General features: G+C 43.6%; 1 protein-coding gene across 1 annotated transcript in view; it reads right to left on the bottom strand.

Annotated features, from left to right (window-relative positions):
- The window catches only part of LOC136655677 (uncharacterized), a 75,925-nt gene that overhangs the window by 51,848 nt on the left and 1,722 nt on the right, over window positions 1-22,355 (bottom strand). Inside the window, exons 2-8 of the mRNA XM_066632276.1 lie at window positions 19,533-19,633; window positions 17,780-17,849; window positions 16,424-16,554; window positions 13,776-13,861; window positions 11,014-11,113; window positions 9,297-9,340; window positions 5,823-5,900 (exon numbers count right to left, since the gene is read on the bottom strand). Of these exons, the coding sequence (XP_066488373.1) occupies window positions 5,823-5,900; window positions 9,297-9,340; window positions 11,014-11,113; window positions 13,776-13,861; window positions 16,424-16,554; window positions 17,780-17,849; window positions 19,533-19,633 (610 nt within the window). The remainder of the gene's footprint in view (window positions 1-5,822; window positions 5,901-9,296; window positions 9,341-11,013; window positions 11,114-13,775; window positions 13,862-16,423; window positions 16,555-17,779; window positions 17,850-19,532; window positions 19,634-22,355) is intronic.

The raw sequence follows: 22,355 nt of genomic DNA, 5'->3' as shown, positions 1-22,355 counted from the left end.
ACTGCGCCACCTCGAGCCGCTGAACCTCTGAGGTGTGCCCCGTGGTCCTGGCCAGGGCCCCGTCCACGTCCTCGTGCCACCAAGCCCCTGAGGACTGAAATAGGATTCTGCCCTGCCTATGCCGCCTGAAGGTGCATGCCAAAGTCCCATTCACGCCTCCTAACCCGCACCACCTGCCCTCTTAAAGTGACCAATGGCAGCTTGCCAACAGGGGGGGTGTAACCCCCAGGCCCATAACAGTCTGGGGTAGGCAAAAAAACTGCCTGCCCGTTGGCCAATCTTGGCAGGCAGCAAAAAATTCCTACCCGGTCCCAAACGGCGGCCAGTTAAACTCAGACTGCCTCTAGGGCGGGAGGGCGGGTATTCCCACGGTGCCCACGTGCACAAGGAGGAAGAGGGCTGGGTCTCGTCCCCTTTTAAAAGGTCCGCCGTGGCTACTAGACCCAGCCCCCTTCACCTCCCCCTTGGGGAGGGGCTGGACTCTCGTGTCCCGGCCAGGCCAAACAAACTCCGACCACCTCTTTAATTGGGTGATCGGGATAACAATGATAATCCATGGGGCTTACTCCCAGGTAACCATGGATAGGATTGCAACCTTTGGGATGATTAAAGAGATCAGCAACTGCTTGGGGGGGGGGTTAGGAGGGTTCTTCTTTATTTTAAATAAATTTGTAAACTTATACTTATTGTAAAGTTTAAATTTACTTACTTTTTACTTAATTGCAGTGGTTCTCAAACTCTCTAGGAGAGTTTGAGAGCCACTAAGACTTTGTGGGGGAGTGGGGAAGGCAGCAGGGAGGAGGGGAAGGCAGTGACGCAATCCCCAGGATTGCACTGCTAAGGAGGCTGCAGGGACTGGCATGCACTCACCAATCCCTGCAGCAGTGTCCTAGCGGTGCGGGAGCCCTGCGCGAGTGTCTGCAGGGCTCCTCATGTCTTCAAAAGTGAAAGTGCAGAGATCGCGCTCAACTTCCAGTTCTGTGGAGGTGGAGTGCAATTGCTGCGCTTTCACTTTTGAAAATATGGGGAGCCCTGCAGATGCTCACGAAGGGCTCCCTGCACACCCATTACACTGCTGCAGGGACTGGTAAGTGCATGTCAGTCCCTGCAGCTCCCTTAAAGACACGATCCTGGGGATTGCATCGCTGCCTCCCCCCTGCCCCTGCCCCTTAAGGGGGCAGAGTCCAGGGCCCTCAGGCTGGGGCATTGTGATGCTCGAGTTTGGGAAGCCCTGCCTAATTGTTTTAATTTGATTTTGCCATATGGGAGTGTAAGAAAAATTGTCCTGCTTCATGATGTCACTTCCAGTCACATTAATCACTTCCAGTGGATCCCAACAGACTGTCATTCTAAAAAGTGAGTCCCAGTGCTAAAAAGTTTGAGCACCACTGCTCTACAGAAATGAATCAAACACTGAATATATTAACAGATTATTAATAGAATTTAAATAAATTGATTTTGCAAGATGGTTACGTTGATTAAATTGAATTTTGAACAAAAATAATTCAAAATCTTAATGACATGCTTCTTCTCCATTTTACCTACTTAGTATTAAGCTCTTCAAATGTTTCCTCATTTAAATCTTTGTGATCCATCTCTCCATTCAAATATATTTATATGCTAAACAAGTTCATAAGTTTATTATATTTCTATCCCTCCTCTACTAAAACGTTGCCCCAAAGTAGCTCACTGTAATTATAGTTCAATACAAACAAAAATAAAAAGCAATATGATGCTGCTGGGAGAAAGAGGAAGGGTTGATATCTGGAGCTAAGTCTAGGCACAACAAAGGATTGCTTGGTTGCAGGCCTCAGTGATATGAGAAGGGAGATGATATGTGGATGGGGAATGGGTAACTTCCTTATAATGAACAGTTTATTACCTGGGAAGGGTTTGGATCTCAACACCTCCTGTTCTTTTGTTGGGGTGAAGGGTCTGTTACGATAGTCCACTCCCAGAGGCTGATAGAGCCTACTGGTTTCCAAAATACCCTTGAATTTTTAGCTGACACACCCTTCCTGTTGAAGCCTTCAGGACCTCTGGAACAGAGAATTGACCCAAGCAGTTGATGCAATTGCTCCTAAATACCTACTCCTCTAAGCTACAGTCAGTTCTTCTCCCCTGTATACAGGGAATTGTGGTCAATGAACAACAAGAATAATGAAATGGTGAAATGCTTGTGTCATCTGACTGGGCTGGAGCCCAATATAAAGGCCTGTTTCATATGTCTCCTATACGTCTCTGTATATTTGTCTGCCATTATTGCATTTGAGCAGAGGGGTTTTGTGCTTGTCAAGGACCTTTTACAATCTGCCCCAAAATGTGAAATGGAAAAACCATCGTTGGTTGCTATGATAACTCGTAGATAAAGTTGGTCAGATCCATTGTGGTTACAGATCTTGTGGTGAAAGCAACCACTTTATTCAGTTTTAGCTTTTGATTTAGTAGCTGATTTTCTACATTCATTTCAACCTGGCTTCCAGTATGGTTTTTGAACTGAAACTACCTAAGGGCCAAATCCTATCCAACTTTCCAGCATTGGTGCAGCCACAAGGCAGCCCCGAGATAAGGGAACAAATGTTCCCATACCTTGAGGAGGCCTCTGAGATTGCTTTCCCAACACAGTAAGCAGTGCATACCCCATTGGCAGAGCAGCACCGGCACTGGAAACTTGGATAGGATTGGGCCCTTAGTCACCCTGGTTGATAATCAACACTATGAGATAAACAGACAGAATGCATACCAGTAAACTCTCCTGAATCTCTCAATAGCTTTTGATGTCATTGACCATAGTATCCTTCTGGACTGATTGGCTGGACTGGTGGATCAATGGTACAGCACATACTTTGCATGCAAGGGATTGTGGTTTCAATCTCTGGCATTTCAAAGTAGGGCTAGAAAAGATCCCAGGGTCTGAAACTCTGGAAGGCCCTGCCAATTAGTATAAACAATACTGACCTAAATTAACCAATGGTCTGACTCGGTACAAGGCATGTTCAGTGCTTCTACTTCTGTATGGTTGGAAGGTACCAGAAACTGGTCATGAAGACAACTCAAGGGAATTGTCCCATAGATACTAAAATATTCAAACTCATTTCCCACACTATTTAACATCCACATGAAACTGCTGGAAAAGATCATACAAGAACCTGGGGTAAAGGGCTCAAAAAGTCACTCAAAAGGGTGACCAGACGTTCTCTTTTTCCAGGATATGTCCTCTTTTTTAGCCTTGTGTCCTGAGAAAGAACTTAAATGTCCCCTTTAACCCTATGAGTGGGTCTCTGCAGGCAAAAGAAGCCTTCTTGTAATTAATAAATTCTATGCAATAAATTCTACGTAATATAGTTTTAAATTAAGTAAGTAATATAGTGTTTAAGTTAACCACATGAAATCAATATCCGAGCATTTGGGGGATATTTTGGCACATTTAAGTCATATTTTGGGGTACCTTGTCTTCTTTTGTGGTTATGACATCTGGTCACCCTGGTAAAGGGGTCAACAGTATGCCAATGATATCCAACTATACATCTGATCTAGGTACAGTGGTGGACCCTTGCCTACTGGTGCCTGCGTATTTTATCCATCAATAATCAGATGGATAAAAGTCAACAAGATTAAACTGCATTCAGATTATATGGAAGAAGCAATTGATCAAGAAGTTGTAAGGCACTGGGGTCTCAAACCAGGAACTCTGGCAGCAGGGCTCAGGCATCTATTCTCTGTAGCATGAAGATAGCTTGCAGGGAGAAGAACTGGGTGGCCCCTCCCAGCACTCCGATGTGCAACCAACCAGTCCAGGAGAAATCAGGTGACCTGGGGAACCAACAGAGTCTGTACTGGTCCTATATAAGAAATTACATGGGTTATGTCCTCAGTTTGAGTTTCCTTATCTAATGCAAAAGGAACTGCAAAGACTGGCCTTGCCTTGTCTCTGATCTGACTGCTCAGTACTTAACACTGACCTGGCTCTGATGATGCTTTGTGCCTCTTAACTCGTTTTTACCTGACCCACAAATGTACACATTTGGTCCTTGTTGCGTATATGCAACACTGGGCAGAAATTAACCTCTGATTTCTGTTTGATTGTGCCAGAGCCTGATCCTCAGCATTTCCTTGACTACACCATCGGCTGCTGGCTATTTAGAACACCATCAATCTGCTCTGGAATCTGAAAACTGGCATGTTGCCTCATGCCAGTTATCTTAGACCATGTTTGACCTGACTACAGAAAGATTTCCATAGAAAGATTTCTAAAGAAAGAGAGCAGATTTCCAGCTTAGAGGCGCTTATGGACTCGTTTTACATTTAGATGTCTAAAATGTATCTGTAGTCAAGACTGCCTCTTACCACTTTCGGATAGTAGGCCAATTGTACCTTTTCCTAGTGAAAATGATTCAGCCAATGGTATTCATGTGCCAATAACATCACAATAGCTGTAATGCAATGTACTCTATGTGCAGTTGCTGTTAATGCTCATCTAAACACATGCTGGTTGTATTTTTAGATTGCTACATTATTGCTTGATTTTATTCTGGATGCTTTAACTATTGTATTTTATTGTGCTATCTTGTTTATCAATTGATTGTTTTGAAGTCACCTTTCACTTCCCCACTGAGGGCCCAATCCTAGCCAACTTTCCAGTGCCAATGCAGTTGTGCCAATGGGGTACACACTGCACGCTATGGTGGGGGAGCAGTCAGTGATCCCTCCTCAAGGTAATCCCTTGAGTGATCCCTTACCTCAAGGCTGCACTGCAACTTCATCAATGCTAGATAGTTGGATAGGATTGGGGCCTGAAGTACTGAAAGGGGGGATAGAAATTTTTAAAATAAATAAGCGTATATGTAGTTGATAGAGGAGGTGAAACAAGGGGAGAAAGAAGAATGTTCATCCCCTCCTCCACATCCATGGTTCATTCCAGATAGCACCATGGAACCAAACATAAATGGATCCAGTATCCACTTCCACCACTGAGACCATGCTACATCCTATGGTTCAGAGATTTCACAATAATAACAAATCCTTCTGCAATCTGGTTTTAGAGAGCCAAGGGACAAAAGGACTCAATTATCATTACTGAAATAGAATAGAGGGATATAAAAGCCTTAAAACAGCAACTGTTTCTACCACCTAGTCCCATGGATCCAGGTAACATGAGAACATCACGATTACTGGTTCAGTTGCTGCAAGTACAGTCATCCCCACAAAATTTCACAGTGTTCCGTCTTTACAACAGTCATGGAAGCAAACCTTCCAAGACAGCTCAGCTGAAATAGATAGCAGAAGAATCTAGCAGGTACTGTCACTGTCGCCATGGGTTTTTTAGCCTTGGAGATCACAGCGAGAAGCTGCCTTGTGTCAGCAGGAGTAGTAACTGCTCCAGATGCCTTCCTGCTCCACAAAGAAGGGAAGATGTCCCTTCAAAGAAAGGTCATTAGTTCACATACATTAATTTCAGCCAGAAGGGATGAGTAGCTAAAGGCTAGCAGCACATTTGTATTAATTAATAGCCACTTTAAAAAGAATTGAAGAGATTGGATGCCCGCCCCCCCATGAACAGTTATTTGACAAGGCTAGAAGTTGTCTACCAATTGACCACCTAGCTTTGTCTGGCTGAATTTTCCAAACATGCAGGCAAAGCTGCAAACTGGGGCTAGAAATAAGAATGCAGACATTAAAGACTGAGAGAGAAAACTGGCAAAACAGAAGTATAAGTAAAAGTAATAAAACCTCCCACTTGTCACTACTGAAAACCAAATTAATTTTCTATCATTTTCCTAGCTTGCGATTTTTAATCAGCTATCAAAACAGAATCAACCTACCAGTCTGGTACAGTATGCCAGTCAGTGAATATTCCACCTGTACATTGAGCACCACATTCAATCAGATGACCTGCAAGACTGAAACCAAAAGTAATATCCTAAATCATAACATATACTTGGGCAAAATTTTAGTTTAATATCAGACACCTTAATTTATAGTTATCCACAAATTTCTTACTTTTGACTAGACGTGCATAGGATTGTATGTAATATATACTTCCAGTCCAATAATATTTAGAGATCTGCAGGATAAACAAGCGGTTTTTAAACTCTCAAGGAGAGTTCGAACCACAGTAAGTTCTTGTGGGGGTGGGAGGCAACAACGTTCCCCAGGATCACATTGCTAAGGGGGCTGCAGGGACTAGGATGTGCTCACCAGTCAGGGGTGTGGGGAGCCCTGCGTGACCTTCTGCAGGGCTCCCTGAACTTAAAAAGTGAAAGTGGAGCAATCGCACTCCACTTCTGCAAAACCAGAAGTGGAGCACAATTGCTGCGCTTTCACTTTTTAAGCTGCAGGGAGCCCTGCAGAAGGTCATGCAGGGCTCCCTGAACCCCCCGACAGGCTGCTGTAGGGACTGGTGAGTACGTCCCAGTCCCTGCAGCCCTCTTAGTGATACAATCCTGGGGATCACGTCACTGCCTCCCCCCTGCCCCCACCTGGGGAAAGTGGCCAGGGCTCTCTGGATAGGGAGTTGCAACGCCCCAGTTTGAAAAGTCCTGGGATAAACCAAAGCACATTTACCCAGAAGCAATTAAGCTAACTTCCTCTTAGGTGTATACAGAACTGTAACCTTCAACCATATCACCAAATTGTTTCTTCCAATAAATCCTAGTGGCATCAACCGATCTTGGTGATATTAGTGTTTAGGAATCTCTGAAGATATATTGGTGCTGATAGTTCTGGTTGCACAGACTGCCTCTTTGGGAATGGTACACATTCTGAAAGCTTTCTCCTTTCTCCCCCCCCCCCCACTCAGCTAGAAGGAAAGGGAGAAGGGAACTGAATTCAGTCTAGAGCACACATATTCCAAATTCCATATGTCAGAATGCCAGATGCAGGGGAGGGCACCAGGATGAGGTCTCTTGTTATCTGGTGTGCTGCCTGGGGCATTTGGTGGGCCGCTTTGAGATACAGGAAGCTAGACTAGATGGGCCTATGGCCTGATCCAGTGGGGCTGTTCTTATGTTCTTATGTTCTTATTCCCCAAATAGGAATTGTGCTGACAAAGTTAACAAGTGTCAACCATCTGTTCAGCACTGCACACAGTTTTCCCATTCCAGTGTCAGGAACTGAAAGTGCAGTAAGTCCAGTATCAAAGCCATACATATCATGAGTATTTTGTGTGGGCACTATTTCCAAAAAGTAAATGTATGTATAAAAGCCTGCGACTGGGCACCTATCAACCTCACTGGGTTATATCCTTAGTATAATTAGCTGGGACTTACAGCACAATCCTACACATGTTTACTTGGAGGTAAGTTTCACTATGTTCAGAGGTGCTCACCGCCAGAAAACAGGGCACTATATCAAAGTATATTTTAATCGCGTGTATGCATCTTAAGAGGTGGAAAGACGGGACAGAAATCCTTATACAGATAAAATAAAATGACTAACTTTCTTCATCTACTAACTGGACTAGCTAAGCTCAGAATACAAACCACTGTGTCTACATATGTCTCAAAATGCCCTACTTCTATCTATCTTCTAACCTAAGGTTCTCAAACTGGGGCATCGTGATGCCCCGCCTGTGAGCCTCAGTCCCTGGCCCCTTAAGGGGCAGAGGAAAGGGACAGGTAGCGACACGATCCCCCGGATTGTGTTCACTAACAGGGTGAAGGGGATGTTTTTACTTACAGAGGGCTGTCACAATGTCCAGGAGTTGCAGGGAGCCTGCGCAGCCCTCCATAAGGCTCCCCAAATCATAGAATACTAAGAAAAAGCTCAGGATGGGAAAATCCAGCAGGGCTTGACTCAAGTCACCGCCTCCCTCCCCCATGATTCAACTTGAAAAAGAGTCATAATGGGGGCACTTTCCAAGTCACCCTTTAGTGACTTTAAAGGATTTGAGTCGAGTCCCCCCTTTAAAAAGCCTGCTGAGGAAAAAACAGGGCTGCTGCTGGGCTCTGTGTGTGTATGTGTGTGTGTGTGTTCACTTTAAAGACTGCCTTATAAGAGGGCGGGAGGGACTGCATGAGAGCAGGGCAGAAGTGGCAAGAGAGAAGAGGCTTACCAGGATGACCTGATTCTTTACAGCTCTACTCAGAAGTAGTCCCACTGTAACTGGTCATTCAATGAGGCTTCCTCCTCCCAAGTAACAACGGAGCTTAGAGCAGCCATGCCATGCAGTTGGCAAGCGTGATCGCTACAAATTTTTTTCCTCTCCTCAGCCATCTGCAGCTAATCTTAAGGCAAGAACCCCCTTGGGCTCCTCCTCCTGCCCTCCCTCAGCCAAAGATCCAATGATCATCGGTTCCTTCCTTCCTATCAGAGACCTGCTCATGCCTCCCTCCTCCCACCCTCTGCAAAAGCAAACATTAAACCTTCCCTGACTTCTTGTTGGAACTCCCTGCTGCTTGCCTGGCCAAAATGGTGGCGAAAACAGTAAGCAAGCACACACAGACACAGGCAGACTTGAGTCAGCATGTGTGGGGACGAGTACTGAGTACTCGAGTGTTTTTCAGGCTTCCATGTGCATGACTCATGAGTCAAGTCACCAAAAAAAACACTGATTTTCAAGACTTGAGTCCGAGTCACTGACTCAAGTTCCCATCCCTAGAAAAAGCTATCAGAAACAATTTTCGGTTTGCGATCGTGAAACTGGAAGTGGTTTTCAATTGCTTTTTCTCAGTCTTTCAATTGCTTTTTCCAAAACTACAGAGGGCTGCGCGGGAATCCCCACAACTCCTGGATGTTGCACCAGCCCTCTGTAAGTAAAAACACCCCCCTTTAACCCCCTTAGCAACGTGATCCCGGGGATCATGTCACTGCCTTTGTCCCTCCCCCGCAAAGACTTACCTCAGGAGTTTTACTCCCAAGAAGTTTGAGAACCCCTGTTCTAAACCCAATATTACAAATATTACACCTGAAACTTTCAGATTAATATTTTAACTACCATTATACAGAATATATACTTCAAGTTGGAACCATTACATTTCCTAGAGCAGTGGTTCCCAAACTCCTCAGAGGGAGTTGGGAATCTTGTAAGTGGCTGTGGGGGCAAGGCGGAAGCAGGGGAGGGTGTGTGATCAGAGCACACAGCTGCTGAGCCTTCTGGACCATCTGGGTGGCTTCACAATCCCACTCCAAGGTATGTTTAAATGACCCACAATAGCTGTGGCGCCATCAAGGCACCCATTCCTGGGCCACTCCCCTTAAGGCTTTTCTTCCAGTTTCCCTGGTGGGTTGCATACCACCAGTTTGGGAACCCCAGTCCTAGAGACATTAGACAGATGTTAAACAGTCATATCACTTACCTTCCAGCAGCTAACAGGTTGAAATTGTCCCTCTGCCAGCCAAACTATAAACAAATTTTAAAGTGTTAGGCAAAATACAATTTAATGATGGACCTACCACCAAAAAACAGATGGCACAGTCCAGTTGCTGAGATGTGCCATTCACACAGGATTCCCAAAGACTCTACAGAGCCCTGTCTTCCCCCTTTCTCCTCGCATGCACTAGATATTGCCCCAGAAATCAAACAGACAAAATAAATTATAAAGGGAATTTTGCAGGCACATGTGCAACATTTTACAAATCTAACAGGGATTTTTCAAGGAAGACAAAATACAATGCAGGTGTCTTTCAAAATTATATATTCTAATGGTCTAAATACTTAACTTTTATATTAGATACACCCACTTATTTAATATTAATGCACCATTACTGGCATTTCAGAACTACTGAATGTATGGTTTTCAAGACAAAAGACATGAATTTCCCACAAGGCTTATGCTTCAATTCCTTTTGTTTTACAAATAATACATGGAAAAGATGCTGTGTGTCAATTCAATATTGGCTTTACATAAATCCATATTTAAACTCTATTGGCTTTTCTTAAATCAATATTGGTATTTAAATAAAGATGACCAACAAGTGAAAATAACATACTGGTGTTTGAAGTAAGCATTTGTGCCACCTTGTGGCAAATTGATTTATCTGCATGTTGTAATAGAATCCAATACATTTGTTCTTAGCAAAAAACAATACAGTATGATGCAAATGGTTATATAGTAGTAGATTTATCAGAAAAAGTAGCAATGAAAATGGCAAATAGCAGAATGCAGATGCAGAATGGCAAAATTCTGCAGAATGGCAGAATGTATTAATGTGAATGACAAATTAATATAAAAAATTAAATTGACTTCATAAAAAGTGAACGCACTTCTTAATAGTGATTTCAGAACCGAAATAAAAATGCTGAATACACAACCTACAGCACTTTAGAAAAATGAATATTTTAATGCTACCCATTTGAAGGCCCAGTCTTATCCAATCTTCCAGTGCCGGTGCAGCCATGCCAATGGGGCATGCATCACGCCCTGTGGTGGAGAGGCAGTCACAGAGGCCTCCTCAAGGTATGGGAACATTTGTTCCCTTACCTCAGGGCTGTGTTGCGGTTGCACCGGTGCTGGAAAGTTGGATAGGATTGGGTCCTAAGAAGGTAAAAATCTGCGAACATAAAAACATTTACATAGCAAAATGAATTCTTGAACTTTGAAGATAGTGTGCAATAACTTCTCAAATGAAGGTATTTCATGTTTTATTTCAGCATCCAGCAAATATTATATATTACCTAAAAGTATAACTGTAAACTAAGTGTAATATCGGAGCAAAGGCAGCTTTTTAAGTATAATTTACAAAATGCCAACAATATAGTTTTTATATACTCAGAAGATAAATAAGGTACAGTTGCGAACATTCAGTGAAATCACAATTCTCTGAACTTCTCCTTTTCAAAACTTACTAAAATAAATGAATGCTATACTCAGCAGTAACATTTTCTTGAACGCAATATCACATTTTCTGCTTCTGGAATATATAAAACTTACAATGAAGAAAATATGCTTGTGCTATACTTCAGTAATGTTTAAGAAGAAAAGTAACTGAAGCTTATTAAACATTTAAATGGATGACTTCATAGAACTACTAACAGAAGAACAAACTATTTCAGAAATATTAAGTCATACTTACAGAATGAATCAGCGGTCCCAGCACAAGACTACTGTCAACACACCTGCCAGTCACCACAACATCTGCTCCTAGGTCAAGAGCTCTGCCTATTGGTCTTGCACTGAATTTAAAAAAAACAACCAAAACTTTGGGTTTATTTATTCATCTTACAAAATAATTCAACATTTAACCTTAAAGATTCAAAATTCAATCCAGTGATTGAAGTTCTTGCATGGTTCCCATTCCTTGCCTGTTCCAAGTCACTGATCATGTGCGTAACAATAAACACACTGTTCCTGCTGGGGGAGAGGGATGCAGAATCATGAACTAAGGACCTTGCTATTGAGAGTTTAGCAAAATGACTAGCTGCTAAAGATCTACTGTGGTATATAAAGTAGTAAAAATAAGATTTTTCATTATTTGCATACTTTTTCAAAGCTGTTTAAAGAAACCCAGTGCTAAAAAGTGCTAAGTCTAGAGCATATTATTTCAGACACTGTCCCACACATGACAAAAATCACTCTCTGGAGATGCTGTGTGTGTGTGTGTGTGTGTGTGTGAGTGTGTGTGTGTGTGAGAGAGTGAGAGAGAGAGAGAGAACCCACTAAATGGCAGTACACACAAACCTCAGCTTTCTGGAAGTTGAGATTTTGGAGCCAGGATGCTCCAAAGTCTGGAAAATAATAAAGATAAGCTTGCTTTTTTATTTGCACATACATACAGTTTGGATACTGGAGGAATATGTAAGTTGGGGGGCTCCATCTAGCATGGAGATGGATGTATAACTCAGAGCACAATCCTGAGCACCCCTTGGGTGGATGCAAGTCCTTTGTGCCTGCTCAGTACTGTTGCAAAAGTTCTGTAAAGCACTTTTGCGCCAACCTGTGAGTCAGGGAGCCCAGCACAAGGATGCGCACCAGCCTCCCCGCGCTGCATCCTTTCGGTGGCGCAGATCCATTGGGGTCACTGCATTGGGGTCACTGCATTGGGGTCACTGCAGATCCATTGGGGTCACCTGGGGTAAGGGAAAGTGATTCCCCTTGCCCTGGGCTGAGCTGCTTTGGACCCAACCTCATACTGCCGAGCCTGCAGGCCTCCCTGTTCCAGCACAATTAGGATTGGGTTGTCAGTCCACCGAAAGGTTACAAGTACACAAGGAACAACAATACTTGTGGAAGCCACTGCCTATAGAGTGGTAATATTTCAGGAGTCAGAAATGAATGCAAAGCTCTGCTATGAAATGCCAACACAAACGTAACAGCCATAACAACCTTGCCATTCTTGCTACCTAGCCCAGTCACCAGCTCCTTGGGGTGTGTGAACAAGCTGAAGCACACAATCTGTTCGTCTTCTAAGCACCTAGGAGGCAGGTATTTCAGCGATAGGGGCCAAGGGGATTCCAATGCCTGAAATGCACTGTACTCTGCACACACTCAGAGGCAACTCCATTTTATTATTGCTTCACACATGCCTGCCATCCAAAACAAGTCCCTAATAAGCCCTGGCTTAAATTATATGCTAAAACAGAACCTAGAATAGTGATGAAGTAGCCCACACAACAGTGGTAAAAGCAAAACATTTTCTCTTTTTCACCCCAGGATCTTCTCAGAAAAACACAATCAGTCCAGGAGCAACACAGAAAAACTCATCCCCATTCCTGGATTGTACCCCCCCCCCCACACACACACACAACCCAAAGCAGCAGAAGTAAATTAAGTCATTTCTGCCCAACGTTGCATATACACAATAGGGACCAAATGTGTACATTTGTGGGCCAGGCAAAAACATGGAATAGGGATCTCAGAGCCAATAGGGGGGAAGGAAATGTTTCTGGATTGCAGCAGACACAAACACTCACCCAGAGAAGTCCGTCACAGCAACGCACGCAATGCAGAGAGGGAGAAGCTAGCACAAGTTCCTCCTCCCCTCCCAAATGTCCAGCTGCCGGCCAATCAGCTGCAGAGGAGGTGGCCACAGCCCTTTGTTTGCCATAAGCAACCCAAAACAGGCTACTGGTAGTTACAGTAGCTACTTGCGAGTTACTGGGTGTCTAACTATACTCTAGCCCAGCCATTTTCAGCCACTATGCCGTGGCACACTGGTGTGCCATGATTGGTCCACTGGTGTGCCACAGGGATTTGGGGGAAGGTAATTTATCAGTAGGGCCAATGGGGGATGTGAGCCCTCCACTGGCAGCTTGGTGTGCCTTGTCAATTGTCAAAAACCTGATGGTGTGCCTTGACAATTTTAGTGCCTTGTCAGTGTGCCATGAAATGAGAAAGGTTGAAAATGGCTGCTCTAGCCTGATGTAAACCTCTAAATCACTGGTTCCCAACCTGTGTTCCATGGACTACAGGTGGCCCACAAGACCCTGAGAAGTGGTCCATGAGATCTCGGGGGGAGGGGGGAAGATAGCCTTTGATCACCTTCAGCATCTTGCTGAGCAAGTGCTTCCCCGTAGACCACCAGGACGGAGAATGGACCACTTGCAGCCCCAGTCAGCAACAAAAGCAGCAACCCACAAAACTTCTCTATAAATAATATATCAAATAAATATCTAATACATCTCTAATAAATCTTCTCTAATTATTACAAATGTAATTGTATTTTTTCTGTGCAGGGTTTGCATGTGGTCCATGATGATTCAAATTTTTGCATCAGTGGTTCACAGACTCCTTAAGGTTGGGAACCACTGCTCTAAATGCACATGGCTGGTACTCTTAAAAACACCTCCACAGACATTTTCTTTTCCCTCCACAAAATAAATCACTGAAATCTCTTACCCCAGGTACACATTCATGCTGTGAATGTTTTCCGGAAACAGCTTACCACTTGCAACTTCTGGAACAGCCTCTTTTATTCTGTTTATCTGTTAAAATACCGCAATTCATATTGACACACATTAGAATTCTGACTCTCAAAACAACTAAGGGTGCAATCCTAACCAACTTTAGTAGTTGTTCTAATCCTGATCATCTCCCCCCCATCCTTGCACTCTTTTTAATGAAAAAAAGTTTCTTTTGGAGTTCAATTTAAACTTTTTTCCCCCACTGAAAATGGTGCAGTGGGGCTGTGATCAGAAATGAAACTGCAGAGGGGACAATATACTAAAGACCCCTATCCCACTGTGGTTTTGGCTAGTATCATCCTCCACCCACATGCACTATTCACTAAGAAACAGAAGTTTAACATGTGTTTAGTGTTGCATCTAGTTTGACCTTAAAAGTAATGTGTGGGTAGAAGCAAATTCCATTAATTTTACTTGATCTTGCTTACAAAGTATCCATGGTGTCATTTTAAGATTGTCACCAACACTTGTATATGCATCAATGGTATTATTAGCACTAGGGCATATCTTAATAGAGCAGGGGTGCCGAAAGCCTGGCCCTGGGGCCACTTGCAGCCCTCTAGGAATCCCAATCCGGCCCTCAGGGAGCCCCCAGTCTCCAATGAGTCTCTGGCCCTCTGGAGACTTCCTGGAGCCCACACTGGCCTGATGCAACTGCTCTCAGCGTGACTGTTCCACCTCTCAAACTGTTCCACCTCTCATATGAGCTGTGGGATGAGGGCTCCCTCCACTGCTTGCTGTTTCACATATGTGATGCAGTAGCAGCAGCAGCAAAGGAAACACAGGCCTTGCTTTGTGCAAGGCCTTTTATAGGCCTTGAGCTATTGCGAGACCTTCATTCATTCATATAAGTTCCATCTCTAATAAATTCATTTATGTACATTTATTCAAATTTGAAACGTAAATTATTCTTTTTCCCCCGGCCCCTGACAGTGTCAGAGAGAGGATGTGGCCCTCCTGCCAAAAAGTTTGGACACCCCTGTCATAGAGTAACCACCCACCGGAGCACATTTTCAAATACAGGGTGACCCAAAAAAAACAGAACCCACAAATCTTTGAATAAAACTGTTAATTTTAATTTTTCTTCTTTTTTCTTTCAGGGTATACAAGTCAACTTTGTGCATGAAATATTGGAATAATAATCTTCCTCAAACTCAGTAAGTTTGAGTCCAGTAAGTTTCTTGAAATTTACTGGACCTTTGTAGGATTTAATAAAATTTTTATGGGTTCTGGTTTTTTTTGGGTCACCCTGTAATTGCATAGTAACACAGTTCATATAAAATTTGCAGTGTAATAGAGTGATATCGATTAGTTTGAGGCTGAGGCTACTGAGTAAGTAGCCTGTGTTCATCCTAGCAGAGATAGCAAGAAGAAATTAGGACAAAGGGGAACATCAGTTGTCTTCAGACTTCATAAGACAGGAAGTGAAGAATATCTATCATTACCTATAAAGGCTGCCTGTAGAGCTGTCTAAGAAGAAGGGAACGTTTCAACTTAGAGCAGTGGTTTTCAAACTCTCGTGGAGAGTTTGAGCCACTGTAAGTGCTTGCGGGGGCGGGGGGAGGCAGCGAGGGTGGGGGGAAGGCAGCGGTGCAATCCCCAGCATCACCAGGCACGACCTTCAGCAGGGCTCCCTGCAGTGGTGAAAGTGAAAGCAGAGAAATCGCGCTCCACTTCCACTTTAGTGGAGGTGGGGTGCAATTGCTCCGCTTTTACTTTCACCGCTTTGGGGAGCCCTGCTGAAGGTCATGCCGGGCTTCCCCCACCTCCGGGAGGCTGCAGGAGGCTTGGGTAAGTGCACACAAGCCCCTGCAGCCCCCTGAGCTGCAGCCCCCCTCCTCCCTGCAGCCCTCCCTCCTCCCTGCCTTGAGGCTGCCCCCGGCCCTTAAGGGGGCAGAGGCCAGGGTTCATAGGCTGGGGCATCGCGATGCCCCAGTTTGAAAAGCTCTGCCTTAGAGGCTTCAGTTGCATGATCTGAGAGGATGGGGTAGTCAAGTAACCTATACTCCCTTTTTCTTTTTGCTTGCCTCTGGAGGTGACTGCTAGCATGCAGGGGGCTTGAAACTGTCACAATGGGAATCTTTGTCTGACATAAGCCTAGAGATACAATTCTTTCTTGGGGCCACAGTCCAATAAAGTTCACTGCGAAAAAAAATCAATTCAGCCTTTATTTATTCCTTTTGTGAACAGGTTGTGAATAGGTTCAGCCTGTGCCCTGTCCCCACCATCCTACTAGTTTGTACTAGCAATCAAACCAAATGCCAAACCAAACCAAACTTCTGTTCTGAACTTGAACTTCTGTTACAAACATTCCTGGCTTTTTAGGGTGCAATTCTAACCTCTAATGTCAATGCTTTCCAGCACTGACATAAGGGCAATGCAGCTCTGAGTTAAGGAAACAAACATTCCCTTACTTTGTGGAGGCCTCCGGAAGTGACACCCAACTGCAGAATGCAGCACATGTCCCATTGGTCCGCTATGCCAGTGCTGGAAAGTACTGACATAAGGGGTTAGGATTGCGCCCTCAATTGCACAAAATCTACTCAATTATCCAAACCATTAAAAAAAGGGTCAGTAAAATACCTCTCCCATTAAATCATCACCAGTAACAGCAGCTATCTTCAAGTCAACATCAGCCTTTTTCGCAACTTGCTGAAGAGCAGCAGCACATGCAAGTGGATTCATTCCTCCAGCATTGCTGACAACACGAATACCTAAACAAAAGAAACAGTTGATCATAACACACACATACCACTTGATTCTCTCTTTACTGTTCTTGCTGAGGTTAGCTACTTGTAGTTAGTTATCAAGTCTACACTATTGTGTACAATAATCTGTAGTACCTTAACATGCCTTTTTAAATAGTTAGCCTACTTGCTTGTGTTAAAAGAATTGTCTCCAGTTTTGTAGAAAGGAAGATTTTGTAAAAACAAAATTAAGGCACAATCCTCACTAGGTCTACTCAGAAGTATGTTCCATTTTGTTCAATGGGGCTTACTGTCAGGAAAGTGTGGTTCGAATTGCAGCCTAGATAATATGTTTGTAGGTTTTCATGGCCAGCAATAATCCAACAATTTAATATATCTTTATTTGGGTGAAAAGACCATGGTTGTGTCAAAGAATTAGAATTCATGTTGTTAAAAAGTCTTTTAAAAGGAGTTAAAAGTTGGTTAGGATTCTTAAAAGGACTTTCTAACAACATGGATTCTAATTCTTTGACACAACCATTGTCTTCTCACCCGAATAAAGACATATTAAAATTAAGATTGTTTTGTATCACAAATTCTTTATGCTGGCATGTGTAGGTAAGCAAGCTAATAAGTTCTAGGGACTGAAATTGAATTCATCTAAAGAAAGGGAGGCAGCAAATAGGCACTGCTCTATAATATGGAATCCAACACCTGCCAAGGATTACCTCTTGTATTGAATATGATAGCTGTTGGTCATTTTGGATAAAGAGTCAGATACAAATATAATAAATAAACATACATAAAGTAATATACTCAGAATTGTGGAATACAGTAATACTTCCCTTCAGGGAATACATTAGCAAAGAGTCAAGCGCTGTATGAAACAACACTATAAGAGCTATTGTTAAAATTAAAGCAGGGAATCAGCCAGAAGTGGCTGTGCATGTCCCAGAATGCACTGCTGTGGTTGACTACTACAGCTGTCAATCATGTCAGAACAAAGAGTGCTGCCAACAATCAGTGCTAAAGGAAGCAGTGTTATAGAAGGTATTACTCTACAATCTTTCAAGATGCTCAACCAGAAGTCGAGATTCCTTACAACACAATCCTAGGCATACTTCCCCAGAAAAAAGTCCCATTGTGTTCAAATGTGTTTACTTGCAGAGAGGTGCGTAAAGGATTGCAATGTTAGTCTATTACAAGCATAGTTTAAAAGTTCTACAGCAATCTAAAATATCCTACACCATACCTTTCTTGTGTATATCCTTTATATAAGGAGCCATTGCAGTTAATACAAAATCAGGTGTATACCCTAAATCCTGAAATAAAATTGCCAACATGTTAGAAGAGACAAAACAACTGCAAATTTTCATCTTTCCAAAACAACGTTTCTCAGAAAAAATAAACATTTAAATATTAGCCAAAGGAAGCAAGAGAGAAACATGCTATGGACCAGATGCACTCTCATTCAGTTATCCCCTGAATTATATCTGGTGCTGCTTGCATACTACATCACAGCATCACAATAAGTCCACATAGACAGCAGCAGCAGGAACACCTGACTGAGGGGAGAGGTTTTAATACAGTACCTTTCCCCATCTCTCTTAACCGTCTCAACAGCTTTCATTACATCGTATAGCTTACTGTAAGGCATTCTGGAAATCTTTTAGATCAAAAGGGATGCTATAAAAAATATCCTTCAAAAAATGAAGCTGCAATCCATCTACATGTAATACAGAAAAAGGCATAAAATACCTTTAATAAAATACAGGCCACAATCCAGCACAACACTGAATACACTCTGATTTCTGTGGACTTGCTTATTAAGCTCTGTGATGGATTGTTAAAGAGTATTGCAAGAGAAAATTTCAGAAAATGCAGTAGTTTTAGGGCACAATCCTAACCCCTTATGTCAGTGCTTTCAAGCACTGGCATAGCGGTGCCAATGGGACATGTGCTGCATCCTGCAGTTGGGTGTCACTCACGGAAGCCTCCTCAAAGTAAGGGAATGTTTGTTCCCTTACCTCAGAGCTGCACTGCCCTTATGTCAGTGCTGGAAAGCACTGACATAGGATTGTGCCCTTAGTGACGTAAAATTCTTGGTTAAGGACTATCAAATGGACAAATCTAGGCCCCAAGTGACTGCAATCTCCATTCCTTTCAGTCATGACTCTACTAGGCAAGGGCTAAGAAAACTACAGTACTTCTAAATATAGCCCAACGTTCATTAGGCTGGACACTTAAATCTGTGTAAAACTTCAACAGAAGATTTAGAGTCCAATCCTGGGCTCGACGTGCTGGCTTACTGCCGGGGTGCACTGTCGTAAACATGCCCTAAGGCACGTTTGCCAGCCTTACCACTGGGCAACCACCTGTGCTAGCCCAGCACTGGCTGGCTGGCCTCCGCTGCTTGGCGGTTGCATGGACCGCCAAGCCGCGGCACGGTAAGTGGGGGCAGGGGATAGGCGGAGAGAAGGCGTGACGGGGAGGCGGGGAAAGAGCGGGCGGGAGGTGTGCCGGGGGAGGAAGCGGGGAGGGAGGGAGGTGGGTCTGGTGGAGCTCTGCTTCACCTGTCCATTTGTGCGAGGCTCAGTGTCCTACATGAATGTCTTTACCTCACTGCCAACCTTTTGGTCGATGGTGAATTGAGTAGCCCCATTGCGGGGCTACTTCCCTTTCTGGGAGAAGGGGACAAAATTCCCCTTCTCCCGAGGTGCCGCCCGCAGTAGCCCGTGGTGCACAGGATCCGGTGGCAGCTGTTTTCGGTGCTGCCGAAGCTGCGTGCCACAGGAACTCAGGATTGGGCTGTCAGTCAACAGCTAAATGCAACTTAGCTTCAGTAACAAGGATTTCAGAACTCATTCTTCTGCCATTTCAGCAATTCAGACCATAAACCAATCAATTTGAGATACGTTACAAAAACCTTCCAACTCTTAAGAGTTTATATTTAATAGACAGGATTCATATAATTAGTGTTTAATTAGAAAAGCAAACTAACTTACTGGAGACTTGAGTTTGGCAGTAGCAAGCAAGGACATTGTTATTTCAGAAAGGTAATCAAAAACCAGGAAATCCAGCTTCCCACCATAGACCAGCTGAGGAACTAATACAAGGAAATAAACCAGTTTTAATTTAAAAATGACCAATGTAACAAAAGAAAGAAAAACAATTCATAATATAGACTTTGTAGTAAACAAAATTATGTGTTCAAAGGACCATTATTGCATTTAAGATTGAGCCTTATCCTGTATATGGATTATATAGATGTGTGCATTAAAGGGGCAAAGTACTGAAATATAAAGATTTGTTTTTGTTGGCAACCTTCAGTCTCGAAAGACTATGGTATATGTAATATTATAATATTACTTATATATGTATATAAAATTAATTTATAAAAATGGAAATGTTGGGCTCCACCTGTCTGGACTAATCTGTAAATCCAAGTGAGCCAGAGTAACAGTCCTATCCTGAGCTGCCTGGGTGCGGGACTGCCTCAGCACCAAAAATGGCTGCTGCCGTATCATGTGTGCCCAAGGCAGCCACTGGCAGAACCTCAGGAAAAGGGGGCTTTCGCCCACTTCCCCCTGATAAGCACAGTAGCCCTGCAATGGGGCTACTCGATTCACCACCGACCATAAGGTCAACAGTGAGGTAAAAGCCTCCATGTCGGGCGGTGAGCCTGACACGGAAGCTTTGGATTCGCTCCATTGGTCCCACCTTCCTCCCTCCCTGCTCCATCCCCCGGCATGCTACCCCTGCCCACTCCCCACCTCCCACCTTCCCTACATGCCTCCTCCCCGCCCTCTGCCCGCCTCCCCCTCCCCAGAACGCCTTCTCCCACACCCCCGCTTTCCTCTCTGCTGCTTGGCGGTCTGTGCGACCGCCGAGTGGCAGAGGCCAGGCATCCACCTTACGGCACGTTTGCAACAGTGCACGATGGTGGTAAGCCAGTGAACAGAGCTCAGGATTGGGCTCTAACTGTGGTGAAACACACTCTATCCATACATGATTATTTCACACACGAGAGGTTTGACCTGGCAAGGAAAACAGATTTCGACTCAGATTGTCCCCTGCCAGTTATTAAGTGTCATTTTTCTGCTTCAGTCAATTGACACCAGCTCAACGTTGAATCCAATGAATGTTTATTCAGAATTTAGTGGAGCTTACTCATACATAAGCAGGACTTATGTATGAGTATACATACCTATACTCATAAGTCAACTTATGTTTGACTGCTGCCTCAGTCCAATCATATGAATGGCCATCACTTGAAAGTAAGTCTAAATAAACTTAGCAGGACCTATTCCCATAGAAAGGTGCCTTAGGGTGCACTCCTAACCCCTTATGTCAGTGCTTTCCAGCACTGACACAAGGGCAATGCAGCTCTGAGGTAAGGGAACAAACATTCCCTTACTTTGAGGAGGCCTCCACGAGTGACACCCAACTGCAGGATGCAGCACATGCCCCACTGGCACCGCTATGCCAGTGCTGGAAAGCACTGACATAAGGGGTTAGGATTGCGCCCTTAGGCTGCTTTCCAATGCACATTTACCTGTAAGTAAACTGAACTGAACATAGGGAGCATTATTTATATAGCACCATCCTTTGCATGGCATTTTATTTCTGAATAAAAATATGCTCATATGCTGTACATTAGCAAAGCGCATCCTAATTCAAGGATAGGCCAAGCAGTCATAGAAATGTTTGAAAATGCAAAGGCAAAAAATACTAGAGGATTTGAAACATTAGTCTTAATTATTAAAGAATCAGAATCATCTGTTTTGTAGCTGGCTTTTTTCCTTGTTTTAACTATTTAAAAGTTTCAGAGTTTCATTTTTTAACATTTGAAAGAATCCATTTTTAATTGGAATATTCTGCACTAACCATAATGAGACCAGAACATGATACACAAATTATATTAATAAATACTCAAGCGTTGCTTTTCAAATCATGGCATAGGTCTCACATGGATGTTGTTAGAGTGTGTTTGTAAGACTGTACCTTTTCACTTTAGAGTCAGATCCATTTATCCAGAATAGCTTCCCTAGCACCACATTCCAGTTGCTAAAACTATAAAGTGTCAGAGCCTATGCATGTTTATTCAGGAAAAGTCCTGCTGAATTCTGTGGGATTTACTCCAAGCGTTTACAATTGCATCTGCAGAATCATGTATTTTACAGCATACATTTGCAGAGCAGATAATGTGCTCTTATTCCTCATTTTAACCAATAAGGCAAGAAGTGTGCTGTTGGTGATTTTAAGTTCTGGTTTCTTTAGGCTACGATTCCAACACACTTCCTTGAGAGTAATTAAGTTTCGTGGGACTCACTTCCATGTGAACATGGGGAAGTGCACAAGCGCTGACTGGGCTGTGATTTCAGTGGTTATAGCAGGTGAACATCACATTTATGACAACAGTAGTACCACCAGCAGTCTTATCTTTCTCACAAGGACTTGCAGTGGGTGGGGAGGCAATGGGTGGGGAGGCTCCCTACTGGAGTCCTTCAAAAAGCAATGCCACCACCATGTGAGGAGTACAAGCACTCACAACCCACGGACTCCCATGTGTCAGTTGTGAGTGCTTGCGTGTCTCACACAGTGGTGGCACTGCATTTTGAAAGACTCCAGTAGGGAGGCTCTGCCTCACCTGCCTCCCTTCCACTGCAAGTCCCTGCTTTCTCAATATCATCATTGTTACTCAAAGAACAAACTCTGGATGAGTCCAGTCAGACTCATCTTTTGGTGGATTTGTTTTCAAGATGCTGGGAAGCTCCCTTTTAATGGTAGCCACCCTTTCCAGTGTCAATTAGTTCACACCTACTTGT

The sequence above is a fragment of the Tiliqua scincoides genome, chromosome 6 (assembly GCF_035046505.1).
Source record: "Tiliqua scincoides isolate rTilSci1 chromosome 6, rTilSci1.hap2, whole genome shotgun sequence".
NCBI lineage: Eukaryota > Metazoa > Chordata > Lepidosauria > Squamata > Scincidae > Tiliqua > Tiliqua scincoides.
Note: the sequence above shows the minus strand (reverse complement) of the source record. Positions and strands in the feature narration are given on the sequence as shown.